The sequence below is a fragment of the Pundamilia nyererei genome, unplaced genomic scaffold (genome assembly GCF_000239375.1).
Source record: "Pundamilia nyererei isolate P.nyererei 1_Seehausen unplaced genomic scaffold, PunNye1.0 scaffold00240, whole genome shotgun sequence".
Classification (NCBI taxonomy): Eukaryota; Metazoa; Chordata; class Actinopteri; order Cichliformes; family Cichlidae; genus Pundamilia; species Pundamilia nyererei.
In genome coordinates, this window is record NW_005187641.1 from 223,897 (window position 1) to 236,012 (window position 12,116).

At 40.9% G+C, this 12,116-nt stretch overlaps 2 protein-coding genes across 4 annotated transcripts in view; both read right to left on the minus strand.

Moving 5' to 3' along the window:
• adam11 (ADAM metallopeptidase domain 11) overlaps positions 1-8,023 on the minus strand; it is a 26,567-nt gene extending 18,544 nt beyond the window's left edge. For both annotated transcript variants that reach the window (XM_005749237.2, XM_005749236.1), the window contains exons 1-4: positions 7,585-8,023; positions 7,281-7,432; positions 2,589-2,665; positions 2,097-2,163 (exon numbers count right to left, since the gene is read on the minus strand). In XM_005749237.2, coding sequence (XP_005749294.1) covers positions 2,097-2,163; positions 2,589-2,665; positions 7,281-7,432; positions 7,585-7,642 — 354 coding nt within the window. In that variant the 5' untranslated portion in view covers positions 7,643-8,023. The remainder of the gene's footprint in view (positions 1-2,096; positions 2,164-2,588; positions 2,666-7,280; positions 7,433-7,584) is intronic.
• A 952-nt stretch (positions 8,024-8,975) lies between these two features.
• Positions 8,976-11,509, minus strand: LOC102206434 (uncharacterized). 2 transcript variants are annotated; one of them, XM_005749240.1, is made up of 4 exons: positions 11,381-11,509; positions 11,041-11,182; positions 10,793-10,920; positions 8,976-10,700 (listed from the first exon to the last, which is right to left on the minus strand). In XM_005749240.1, the coding sequence occupies exons 1-4, from the start codon at positions 11,491-11,493 to the stop codon at positions 9,260-9,262; spliced, it is 1,824 nt and encodes a 607-aa protein (XP_005749297.1). In that variant the 5' UTR covers positions 11,494-11,509; the 3' UTR covers positions 8,976-9,259. The 2 variants fall into 2 exon arrangements, with proteins under 2 accessions (XP_005749297.1, XP_005749298.1); XM_005749241.1 differs by lacking the exon at positions 11,381-11,509 and having other exon boundaries at positions 10,793-10,832; positions 11,041-11,108.
• Between the last annotated feature and the right edge of the window lie 607 nt (positions 11,510-12,116).

The window sequence follows — 12,116 nt, forward strand, 5'->3', positions numbered from 1 at the left end:
ATTACATCTGAATGAGACAGTCACCAGCTCAGCAGAATAACCAGGATCCACAGGGGCCAATGAGAAAAAGGTGACACACAAAGACAGGCAATTTACTGGCTTCCCTGTAAAACTAAATAAATCAGTATAGAGCAGATGGAAAGGGGAGGGGCCTGCATGAACGTTCTTAGTGCTGCTTGGAGGCAAAAAAATGAAGCAGTTAAGACATAGAAATCTAGTGACTAAATTAATCTGACAAAAGTACTAATTAAATTAACATTTTAGATGTTTTTTTTAACATTTCATAACATTTATTGACTACAGACCAGACGACTACTACTACTACTAATAATAATAATAATAATAATCCCGCCTTATGTATTATAATTTATAAAGGGTACCAAAAAAAATGGTGGCTCGCTGGACAAAATAAGGAAAAAAAAAAAAACTAATACATTTTTTACCATATTCATAACTCTTTTATGGGCTTTTCAATAACAATAAATGGCATTAAACCTGTTTTTAATCTTTTTTTTTTTTTTTTTTTTCCAAATGTTTTTAATCTAAGTGTATTTCTAGATTAAATTAGCACAACATTCAAAAACTGCCATTCTAATGTGATTATTTTACGGTGTTCCCCAGGGATCTATTACCGGGCCACTATTAATCAAATTAGTGCAGTAATTATTCAACTCCATTTCTCTCATTCCGTGCTCAAATTGGCTTATTATTATAAGAATTGTAATTTTAACATAGTTGGTAGAAAAAAAAAAAAAAAAGGTAAACATGTAGGGTCTGTCAGACTTTTTATCTTTGGGGTCAGCAACATTACCAAAACTCAATTATTGATATTATTATTTTGATTTAAGTCAAAATCAAAATTATAAATTGAATCTTTAAAAAAAACAAAAAACAAAAAACAAAACTTGGAGTATGACATAAATTTATTTATGGAATACTGAGTCATTTAAAAAGTGATAAATGACATCAAACTAAGAGAGACATTGGTCTGGCTGTGTGGTTAATTTAATGATCTTACTTCATTTTGATTAGTGAATAGTGTTTCATATTGAGACCATTGATAAATCTTTATGCCTCCTTCCTGCACTATTTAATTATTTGGCCTTTTTATTTCTTTGATTTTAACCCGTTGAAATAATCTTCAAATATAATGTCTGTGCCCGGATTATCCAAAGGTCAGGGCAGAAGGTGGCTGTAAAATCTGATTTAATCCTTTCTGGAAATGCACATGATTTGAATTCCCCTCATGACACAAAGTAGGCCCACACTGGTACTGCTGCTGTCTGCTGGTTTCCATGGCAACCGTCTACCAATTGGTCAGGTGGTTCTTTGGCAGAGAGGATACAGACAGAGAGACACCGTCTCGCAGAGGCTGTCGAGAGTCAAGCTGTCTGCCCGTCTTGGATTTATTAAAGGCCATTTTGCTCAAATTTATAATTCATGACAGAGAGGGCCATGTCAACAATCTAACCATCAGGGCTCATGCAGCTGTAGCCAGAAAGGTGTTTTTGGACACCTTTCCACAGGTCCAGGATAATGTGTGGACCTGATAAGCTGAAGAGATGTTATGGAACAACACATCTGGGCTAGCACATATTTTGCAGTCATTTACACTTATTTCTAGACGTTCAAACACATGCTTTTTAGGCATTTCTGGACTGGACAAAAAAATAACGTTGTGTCACTCAATTACTGACTCTTCTTGGTTTAATTCAGGTGGAATACTCAAAACTGGGATGGAGAACCATAATGTTTCTACAAACAGCCACAAAAATCATTTTCAGCCTCAATTGTTTGATGTGAGAGCGTTTACTGTCAAAGCCATTGTCAGCAGGATGTTAGTTTGCTAGGTTGCAGGAGGTTGAAGTCAATCCCAGCTGACACTGGGCAGTCAGTCACATGGCCGACACAAAGACAGAAAAGAGTCATGCTCACATTCACACCTAGTACCAATTTGGAGCCATCAAAAAACCCAACCTCCAACTCCTTGGACTGTTTTTTTTATTTTTTATTTTATTTCAGGGCAGGTGTAACTACGATTATTATTAATTATGAACACATTTGCCACGGTGTTAAAACTGTTTCTGTAAACCTACCATATTCTGTGACAGCTGGCCATCTTCCTCAAAGTGACGCTCGACATAGTCTGTAGACAGCAGATTGCTGGAGTGTACAGATTGAGAAATATTAGGAGCAAAAACAACAAAAAGTGCTTAGAAATGCTTAAAAAAAAGGACCTAGTACTGAAGTAATTCTTTTACAAGGGTTTCGATTTTTGCTTACTGGTCCTTTCATAGAAATAAATAAAATCAGTGTCACAATAAGTATTAATAAGTATTAAAAGAGGTGTGATGTGACTTGTTGTGACTTAAACCTCACTGCAATATTAGGACACTTTACTTCAGTGTACTGCTTGACTAGGTCTGAATATGGCTACACCATCTGTTATTTATCAATGTTTAGCCAGCACCCACTTCGTGTAATATGATGTGTGAGTCTGAACATAGTTATGTCAGTAATTGCAGTGAACCACTTAAAGGGATGTTTAATGGACCTGAGGTAAGCTTTGCAGGTGTGCGGTGACTTACTGGTTGAGCTCCAGGTCGAGTATGAAGGCTGTACCAAAGGCTTTTACCAAGAAGCTGCTCTGGGCCAAATGGATGGGCTAAAAGAGAGTGAGGGAAGGGGAAGGAGGAAGGAGTGAACACCAAAGAAGACATAAATACTGTAAAGAAAATGACGGCTGCAGTTAATAACTGAATTTAAAATCATTTCTCATTTATGGTGCCTTAAAGAGAAACAGTCTGGAACGCTGCAAACATTTGATCTTAATTTCATCACTCTCAACATACATACATAATACTCTGTACACAATTTGTGCTGCCCTGTAACCCCCCCTTTGATTTTATACCAACAAATACTAACATAATAAAACTGATATTTTATGATCATTTTACAACAACACGCTAACGTCAGTCTGGTTTTATTACAATGTAACAGCATCAGTCTGTTGTAGTGTTGTAGTTCCACTGTGACGTTCTAACACAGTGGCCACAATACTCATGGCCATTGATCAATGCTCTTTGAGGAGTAGTTGTAATCAATGGTCATGACAATTTGCATATTAATGAACAAGAAACTGACCTCACAAACCATTGTTCGCGAGTGTTGCTAGTTTCAGTCATTAAGCAAATGTACTCTAAGGCTGGGGAAACCTGCAGTCAGATACGACTGAATGAGTCACTTGGATGAGTGATGAAAAAAATTTTCAGCGGCTTTCTCCCACTGAAAACGTTACATCCAGATGAACAGAATCAACTCTTTGGGATAGTTAATAGAAAAGTTTTTACTGCTTTTCACATTTGGTGTGACCTAGACCCAATTTTCACCAAAATTAAATCAGTTGTTTTGTATTTACCGTCACACAAAATTTTAAATGACATCTTGAAAACTGTGGATGTTAGCCTGCTAACAAACAGACAAATCAGACAAACAGAACAGATTTCATGCTCCCTTCCTTTGGGCAAATCCAGCTTTTATGAAGCCCACAGCAAAACACTTGTCTCTGTAGTCATTAAGTCATTACTCTGACTTTTAAGAGTCGACTGAAAATGAGGCCAACCACCCAGGGCAAATGAACCAAAACACAAAGCTCAAGCTAAAAGATGCTGAAGCCATCTTCCCTGTGGTTTCATCACTACATCAGTGGACACTGTCACTGCCACATTATTTTGGGGGGGAGGGGGGGGGAGAACCCCACTCTATTGTATAATTACATCAGGTATTCTTCAAGTCACCATGTGAAGTCATAGCCATCATTACTGTTGTAGAGTTGTTTTTTTATTTAATGAGAACCCAAATCAGTTTGAATGCTTCTCAGCTGATTAGCAGTGTGTCAGTGAAAACAGAAGCTGCCATACTGCGCTAATCATGATGGGTTTAAAAAAACAACAACAAAACAAACCCAAATGCAATGTTGCTAAGATCTTAAAGATCTAATTGCTCTCATAAACATAATTCTGCTCGTTCAGGAGAGCCTCTCGAGTCACAAATGTACTCCTTTGGATGAGGGAACGTTCTCAACACCGCAGAGCGGTGGCAGCATCTGAGCCAGTGTAGCACATGTGCACATTATTCTACCCAATTAGGAGAATTGGATGAATATTGGATCTGATCCGACCAACTAATTAGCTGACCTCTACATTTGCTGATCTTTTAGTAACGTGTGCTGATGTCAAATTTAGTGTGCAGTATGGGCATTTTTCTTCTTTTTAACTTTAAAAATATGGTCAAAATCTAACGCAGACACTTTTTGCTGTTTCACAAATTCACCTCGGAGGGTTTTACACTTCAAACGAAAGATGATACCTTATAGACCCTGGATAGAGACTAAAACTTGCTTACAATAAAAGGATTATCCTTATAAGTAGAGCGGATTTGCAGCAGCTATAGGTGGCAGAGGAAATATAAGCAGCAAAATTACAATACAAATATCCTTTTTTACGAATGTTTTCCCAGAGGAGACATCTTATCCACCCAGCGGCGTTTGGATAAAATTCTGTGCTGAGGGCTCACTGTCTCCGTCTAACCTTGCTCCAAGGTGAGCCCAATCCATATTAAAAGAGAGTTCTGTAGTAGCTCCCGTCAGTGCTCACTGGCCAGCAGCAAGGCAGGTCTCATTAGTAATACCCTGCACTCTCAGCAAACCACTTAGTATCAATCTAAACCTCCACTGGGTCCATATACCATACAATAAAAGACCACAACGGGGCTTGTGAGCAGCAATACAAATGCTCCATTAGCACTCTCACTATTATATTTTTCTTATTTAAATTTTGATCATAATTCAGGCCACACTACAGTTTAGTTTCACACGTTACATTGTTGTCCACAGATACAAATGGACCCACAGTTTTTTTACCCACAGTTACAAAAATAACTTAGCAGGTCTAAAAATTCAGTAACTACAACCTCAGATGAACTGAGAAAAACAAAACAAAAAACATAACATTAGACTAGAGTGGAGACGTTTGGCCGTAATGCACAAAAACCAAACACAGCATATCAACACTAACACCACATACCACAAGCACAGTGGTGGAGGGGTGATGATTTGAGCTTGGACATGAGGCAATGAGTCGACCGTGAACTCCTCCGTATACCAAAAATATTCTGGAGTCAAATATGAGGCCATCGGTCTGGCAGCTAAAACTTGACTGAAATTGCATCAAATGACAATGACCCCAAGCACAGCAACAAATCTACAATAGAATGGTGAAAGAGATCAACACTGAAGGTGTTACAGAGATCCAGACCTCAAGCATGACCTTAGGAAAGCCGTGCATAAATGAATGCCTGAACTTCAATGGACTGACCTACCATTGTAAAGTTAGGTCAGTTAAGTTATTGCATCTAAAGGTGATTCTACAGCAACTGAATCCTGGGGTGCACCTGGTCTTTCCACACACTGCTTCTCCATTTTGGCTTAGTGTTTCTAAACTGGTTTTATTATGTCCTCATACGCAAAACCTTAGAACTGACAATGACTGTGTACTGTTACTTAAAGTGGAGCTTTACTCATTAAAAATATTCTCATACTTTCACTGGATATGAGCACTGGATTTCATAGCTATGACTCACAGATCAAATAAGAGTTTTTCATTAGGAAGGCCCACATTGTCCAAAGTCAAACTCAGAGCATCAGGTCACAAGTGCGATCAGCACTTTTAAGACTTATTTTTGGCTTTTATTGGCAGCACAATAGCAGACAGGGAAGCAGAGGAAATAACATACAGCAATTGTAGCTATATTTTGTACCCACAATTGAAAACCGCCCTATTGTAAGTTTTAAACCGGCCATTTGATCTGAACGCCAGCATTAACGTTTTTCTAAACTGGGAGAAATCCCAGACTAAAATCTTTTTTCCAGTTCGTAATTACAAATTTAAAGCTGGGGACAGTTTTACAGCAACATTAAGGGGAGTCTGCAAAGCTTTTCCTTGTTTTTGGTTTTTTTATGCTGTGTATATACTTCAAATACTCACGTCAATGTGTGTACAGGTAAAAGACTAAAGGTCAGACTTCACACGGGTCTAAACATAGCAGCCCCGTCCACCTGGAGTTCAAACCTTCTATTTGAGAAGGGCAACCAGCTCAAAGTGTGGAGCTACACCTGCACGATTCAGACAGGTGATGAACTAAAGGGATGCACAGCTGCCTGGTATAAGTTAAATAAAGATTATTTTGAACTGAGAATCATGCAAAGCTACTTTGGTAGAGCCCAAGACTGAAAATATGAAGCTGGATACAGGAATAATAGGCCCACTTTAAATCCTTACGATGCATAATCACAAAAAACAATCACTGTGCAGCGATCAGCAGCTAGCACAGTGTAAAGTAAGCCTGCTGATTGCATCTCATATCTAAATTCAAGTCTAAGGGCACCTCTGGTATCAGCAGAAAGAGATCATGAGACAACACGCTGACCACAGGGGGCACATCAAGGTCAAACCCATGTCATATCCACTGACCTGACAGCCGCTGACTGACAGCGTTTACAGCAAAGGCAACAAAAGAGGACAGGTAGAGGTGTGAAATATCATCTGATGAGGCCGAAAGGAGCAAAAGGCTGAAGTTGAGGGGGTGGGATGTGTTTTATCTGCCTTTTTAATGCCCTGGTGTGTGTGTGGGGGGTGGGGGTGTTAAAGAATGGTGTAAATGTGACAGACAGATGACTTCAGGAGAGAAGGCATAGAGGGAAAAACAAGCTTGACAGAGAGCAGATTTATTACACAGTTTCCATCTTTTCTCTGTAGCAAACAGCAAAGGTTGGTTTACACTGTCAGTGTCCAGCTTTATACACAGTAAACTAATCTGAAATTAATACAACCTGGTTACATATCATGAAGATGACCCACATCAGCAAAACTATAACTAAAAATATGAAAAATTTAATTTCAGTCTGCTAAGAGCAGTTAACAGACACGCTTTCTACTCTATATTTTTAAGATTTTCTGCATCATTGATGAAACTGTTCCTGCTGGATGTTTGACTAAAGGCAGTGTTTGAAAACATCTTGGTTGTTTTGGTTGGGGGGGTGTCTACAAGGTCTACTCTTGATGTCTTTCTTGTCTTAATCTGATCTCAATGTGGGGAAAATGTAGAAACTAATATTTATGGAAATCTAATGACGATAAATGACGTGTTCAGTTCTGATGGTTTGGACAACAGGTGTAAAAACAGCAACAAAAAAGGCGGTAACAAAAGCAGGCAAAGCTCACCTGCTCACCGGCTGGGTGGTTCTTGACCCGGGTGTCCAGTCGGCTGTGCAGGAGCTCTTCCTCGGTGTGGATCTGCTGCAGGAGTCGCTTGGGCTGAACGACCTCCTCCGCGGGCGGCAGCCTTCCCTCCGGACTCCCCCATTCTCTCAGAGCTGCAGAGGACACGCACGCAGGTGGGGCGAAAAGGTCATTTATAAGTTTTACTTACCAGAATCAACAACTGGCCGTGAGCTTCTTGATGTCCCTACTTATTTATTACATCGCGAGTATTTGGCTCTGTGTTTGAAGCGTGGGAACCTCTTACCTGTCTCGGCGTACCGTGCGTACACTGTAGCGAACAGCAGGCATCTCACCGCGAGCATGATGCTCACATAGTCCCAGTGATTTCTTCCGTGCAGCGCCGTTAAATGAACCGACACCAGCCGTGAGCGGAGCTGTAGCAGGACTCTTGTTGTTGTTGTTGACAGTGAAAACAAACACAGCAGCTTGGTGCCTTCACGTTGTACGCCCGCATTTCTCACTCCCTGTCCGCCTGCGGCGCTTACAAACACCTTGAAGGGGCTCCTCCTCCTCTAGGCTGGGGTAACATGGTGTTTGTGTGTCCGTGTTGCCCTGAGCTGCTTGGCTTCACACACCTGTCTGCCGGCCTCGTTACTGAGTGAGGCTGCGCGAGGAAACAAGCGGCACGTGGGGCGTGACGGGACCACCCACACACTAATGGATCCAGCACTCGGGCCCGGGAGCCCGAAGGGAAACACCTGATATCACCGTCAAGATTCAGGCATTATTTTAAGGACTTCAAATGCATGCCATCCATCTAATGCACTTCAAACAGTGGTTTATTATTTATAATGCAGATGAGCTAAGTGTATTTTCTTTGCCCTGTCGATTAGAATAATAAATAAATTTTCTTATAATTAATATTGAATTAAAGCCATTATCCCGAAAGAATTATGTAAATGAATATATTTGAATTATATATACGCAATAATATGATTCACTTATCGGTTGGGTGAAAACTGGGCAGTTAGTATTAATGAAAACTGGGATGAGGAGAACATATCAAATACTGTTCATATCAGCTGGTCTGATGAGCCAAACGGGACACATCGACTTGCTGCTGCCCTTGCTTCATCCATCACTTATTTAAGTTTGACATACAGTCAGCATTTATAAAGTCTTCACCACACATGGAAAAAAAAGAAGCTTTTTAAAGCACACAGAGGGGGGGATATTTATGAATAAAAACATTTATTAAAAAAAAAAACACTGTACAAGGTTTCAATTCACATTCCCAGAGACAACTGACATACTTCCATATGCAAAAATCATGTTGCATTCCCTTTGTCACATTGTGACCTTTTTTTCATGTTTAGAAGCAGCAGTGAGTTCTGGACTTTATAGACCATTTCATCATATCAAAGATGTCCAAAAATGGTATTTATTGGTAGATGACCTCATACTGTATATCTAATAAACCTGACTTGCTTCTCCTTGACAAAGCCAGTCCTCTGGCCCACCCTCAAAATGCAGGAAGAGCTTTTTGACATTAATCAGGTGATTTGGCTCACAGTTCGTCAGTCCTCCACCCTGTGAACGCCTCGTCTGTTTGACCATCAACACCAGCATATGTGGGACCTGATCCAGACGCAGCACTTACAGTAATTGAATAATGCCCCCTTTCAGGAAGGCCTCATTAAATTCTCAGTATCGCCACGAGTTCCCGAACAGAGCTGCCTGAGCGACTGCAGTCAGCACAACACACAATACTATTAAGGGGACTATGCACAACGAGGGTTCAAGAGGAACATGATCATCAACAGGATTCAAATTCTTGGGAAGATGCAGGATAAATTAATCAGCATGTAATGCAGAAGACAATTAAATCTGAAATTAAGCCCCAATTTTAAATATTTATTCAGTGTACAAAGGGCGTTTGTGCTTCGCATCTTTCACAAAAAAAGTCAAGAAAATAGCTGTCAGTGCTGAACCTCTACAATCTGTACCACAGTCCTGCTAAAAGGGTCCCTTTCTTCCCCACACATTGAGGCGGATGGGGTTGATGGCTTAAGGACAGTATGCAGGTGTGACTCGTAGCTGGTGTCGTGCATCCAGGGACACGGCCTGTGGAGTAGTTCCTTGTCAAGCTCACAGTTCTGTTCAGTGGAAGCCAGAGGTGTAGCTGAGGTCGGGCCCAGCTGTGACAGCAGGTCACAGTCCCAGTCTGACTCTGAGGATGATGGAGAGAGCTTTGCCAGGTCTGGGATGAGGCCTGGTTCGATACAGATTGAGGTAGAGTGAGATACTGAACGCTGAGATTCTTGACTAGAAAACCCACTGTGACATTTATTAGTGTGGAAGTCGACTGGTTGAGTGGCAACCGGGTCAATTTTGACAGAGGATCGAGCTAAATTCTGTGCACTCGGAAAACAAAACGTACTACAAGTCTGTTTTAAACCAAACATATCCACAGTAGTAAATGTTGAAGAGACAGTTGAACTGAGACAAGACGGAGAGATTTCATAACGGAGCTTGTCCAAGAGTAACGCGCATTCACTCTTTGCTGTATTGTCACTTTGTGGTTTTGGTGGTTTAATATTTTGTCCCGTCCAGCTATCACTGTTACCAGTCTTTGTTGTCCTCATCCTTTTACTGTTGCTACATTCAGGGCTGGCAGATCGACTGCGCTTTTTGGAGTTTACTGCGATTTCTGACTGACGAGGAAGGGAACGAGATCTACCAGAAGATCGCGTGGTGCACTCCAAATCTCTGTTAGAACACACAAGCCCAGCAAACTCAACAACGTTGTCTGTTTTTGCTCTTCCTGCATTGGTCACAGCCCCAGAGGTAAGTGGTGGGGTGGAGAGAACATCTGTGAATGCTGAGGCAAATGTAAACACACCATCCTCAGTTTGTCCTTCCACAGGCTCCTCTGTGATGTATGGTTGGGGACTGAGGACAGGGGGGTCTGAGTAAGGACTTTGAGGATTTATAATGTAGGAATAGGGGACTTGGGGGCTGAGGACTGGAGGCAGGGAGAAAGGGTCAGAGAGGGGACATGGAGAGAGACGCTGAATTTCAGGCAGTTGATTGACTGAGTCCTGGGCTTCTACTTCAGGTTTTAATACAGGCATGACTGGACTCAAAGCCTGAGGATGCATATCAGGCAGCTGGCAGTCTGTCACATGATTGAAAGGCTGAGCGCCAGTGGGCTGAGTGCCTGGATTTGGGACGGTAAACTGAACTCCTGGTGATGGACTGGCAGGGCCTGGACAGGAAAGAGGACCCCTGGTAGGGCTGGAAAGGTGAGTATTTAATGATGAACCTCGTCTCCGCAGGGCCTGAACAGTATGCTCCGTCTCGGCATCAGAAAGAGGCTCCAGTTCACAGACATCATGGATAGGCAAAGGAGTTGGAAGTCTAGAGAAGGATACAGACAATCAGTTGAAAACAGAAAAAAAAATATATATATAAATAAATCTATATCAAAATATATCATAATCCAAGCTGACCTGCTCAGTTCTTCTTGCTGGGGTGGATTGGGATCAAATTCTGGAAGCATATCAACCACAAGCTCATCCACCAAGCTGTAATTCAAAGGATCCAGCACAAATGTGCGGTGCTGATTGGACTGCAAATGCTTCAAGGACAAAAAAACAAAACAAAAACAAAAACCCACACCATGAAAATGAACAAAATCACCCAAAGGAACCAACTTCTATTTGCTTTAAATAATAATTTTAAAAAAATAAATTCCTACCTCTTCCAGATTTGTGAATGATTGTTGGCAGCATTCACAGTAAGAAGGGTCCTTTTTGCGTGGTCGCCAAGGTGAAGGGTTACAACTAAGTGGGGATTTACTTTGGGATTTTTCTTGAATGCTACTTTCAACTTTCTTGACCCTAATTAAGAAAAATACAAATATTATGAACCCTCAAAATATTTTTTACAGAATAAAACACTTTCTTCATGGAGTGCAATTTATTTCCACTATCATTTCAACCATTTATTCAAAAATGAAAAATAATCAAACAGTTTGTAATATATATATATATTAATCAGTATTATTCAAACAGTTAGCCAACAACATGTGAACAAACCTTGTTTTGGTTTCCTCCATCTCTGTCTTCTTTTCAAACCGAGGAGGAGGAGGACATTCAAAGGGACTGAATCGACCAGCGTAGTACAGATCTGGGAAGGTCATAGACTGCATGTGCAAAGGCTTGTATTTCCTGTTTACATGGCAGAATAACAGAGGGAGGAACAATAGAAAAAATGAAAAACCAAATAAAAATATCTGTTTCAACATTACAACACTAAGAATATAAAGACTGACTCAGTAATACAGTAATTATATAGCTGAAGCATTTTGAAGCTATATTAACCACTTTTCAAAAACTTATTTGAGATAGACTGTATCTAGCAGTCCAGATGCCATGGGTTCTATGTCATAGCAATGGCCCATACACATTAGCCAGATCACATCAATTAACTGAAATGAGAGCGCAAATGATGGGCTCTGTTAGCACACAGAGATCCCCTGCAGGAAGGGGCAGTGGAGCTTGCAAAGCCTCATCAAATAGAAATCGTATCCAGTTGAGCTCTGGCCTCCTGGGGAGCTGCCTCAGTGGGAGGGGAGTTCGTCACATTACAAGAAATTCAACTGGGCTGAAATACACACCTCCAGAACCAGCACCCAGTGGGGCAAGACGGGCAGAAACAATGGGATAGATCACTGCCCCCCACTGCTGCTTCACTGTCAGTATGCTTAACCCTCTAAAAAAAGGCTCGAATCTGACACCGAACCATTAAATGAGGCTTTGCAGGCCTTGGGGG

Coding starts and splice junctions, on each gene's coding strand:
- LOC102206434 (XM_005749240.1), bottom strand. CDS start 11,493: ATGCAGTCTATGACCTTCCCAGATCTGTACTACGCTGGTCGATTCAGT. Junction 11,183..11,380: donor ATGGAGGAAACCAAAACAAG/GTTTGTTCACAT, acceptor TTTCTTAATTAG/GGTCAAGAAAGTTGAAAGTA. Junction 10,921..11,040: donor CATTCACAAATCTGGAAGAG/GTAGGAATTTAT, acceptor TTGTCCTTGAAG/CATTTGCAGTCCAATCAGCA.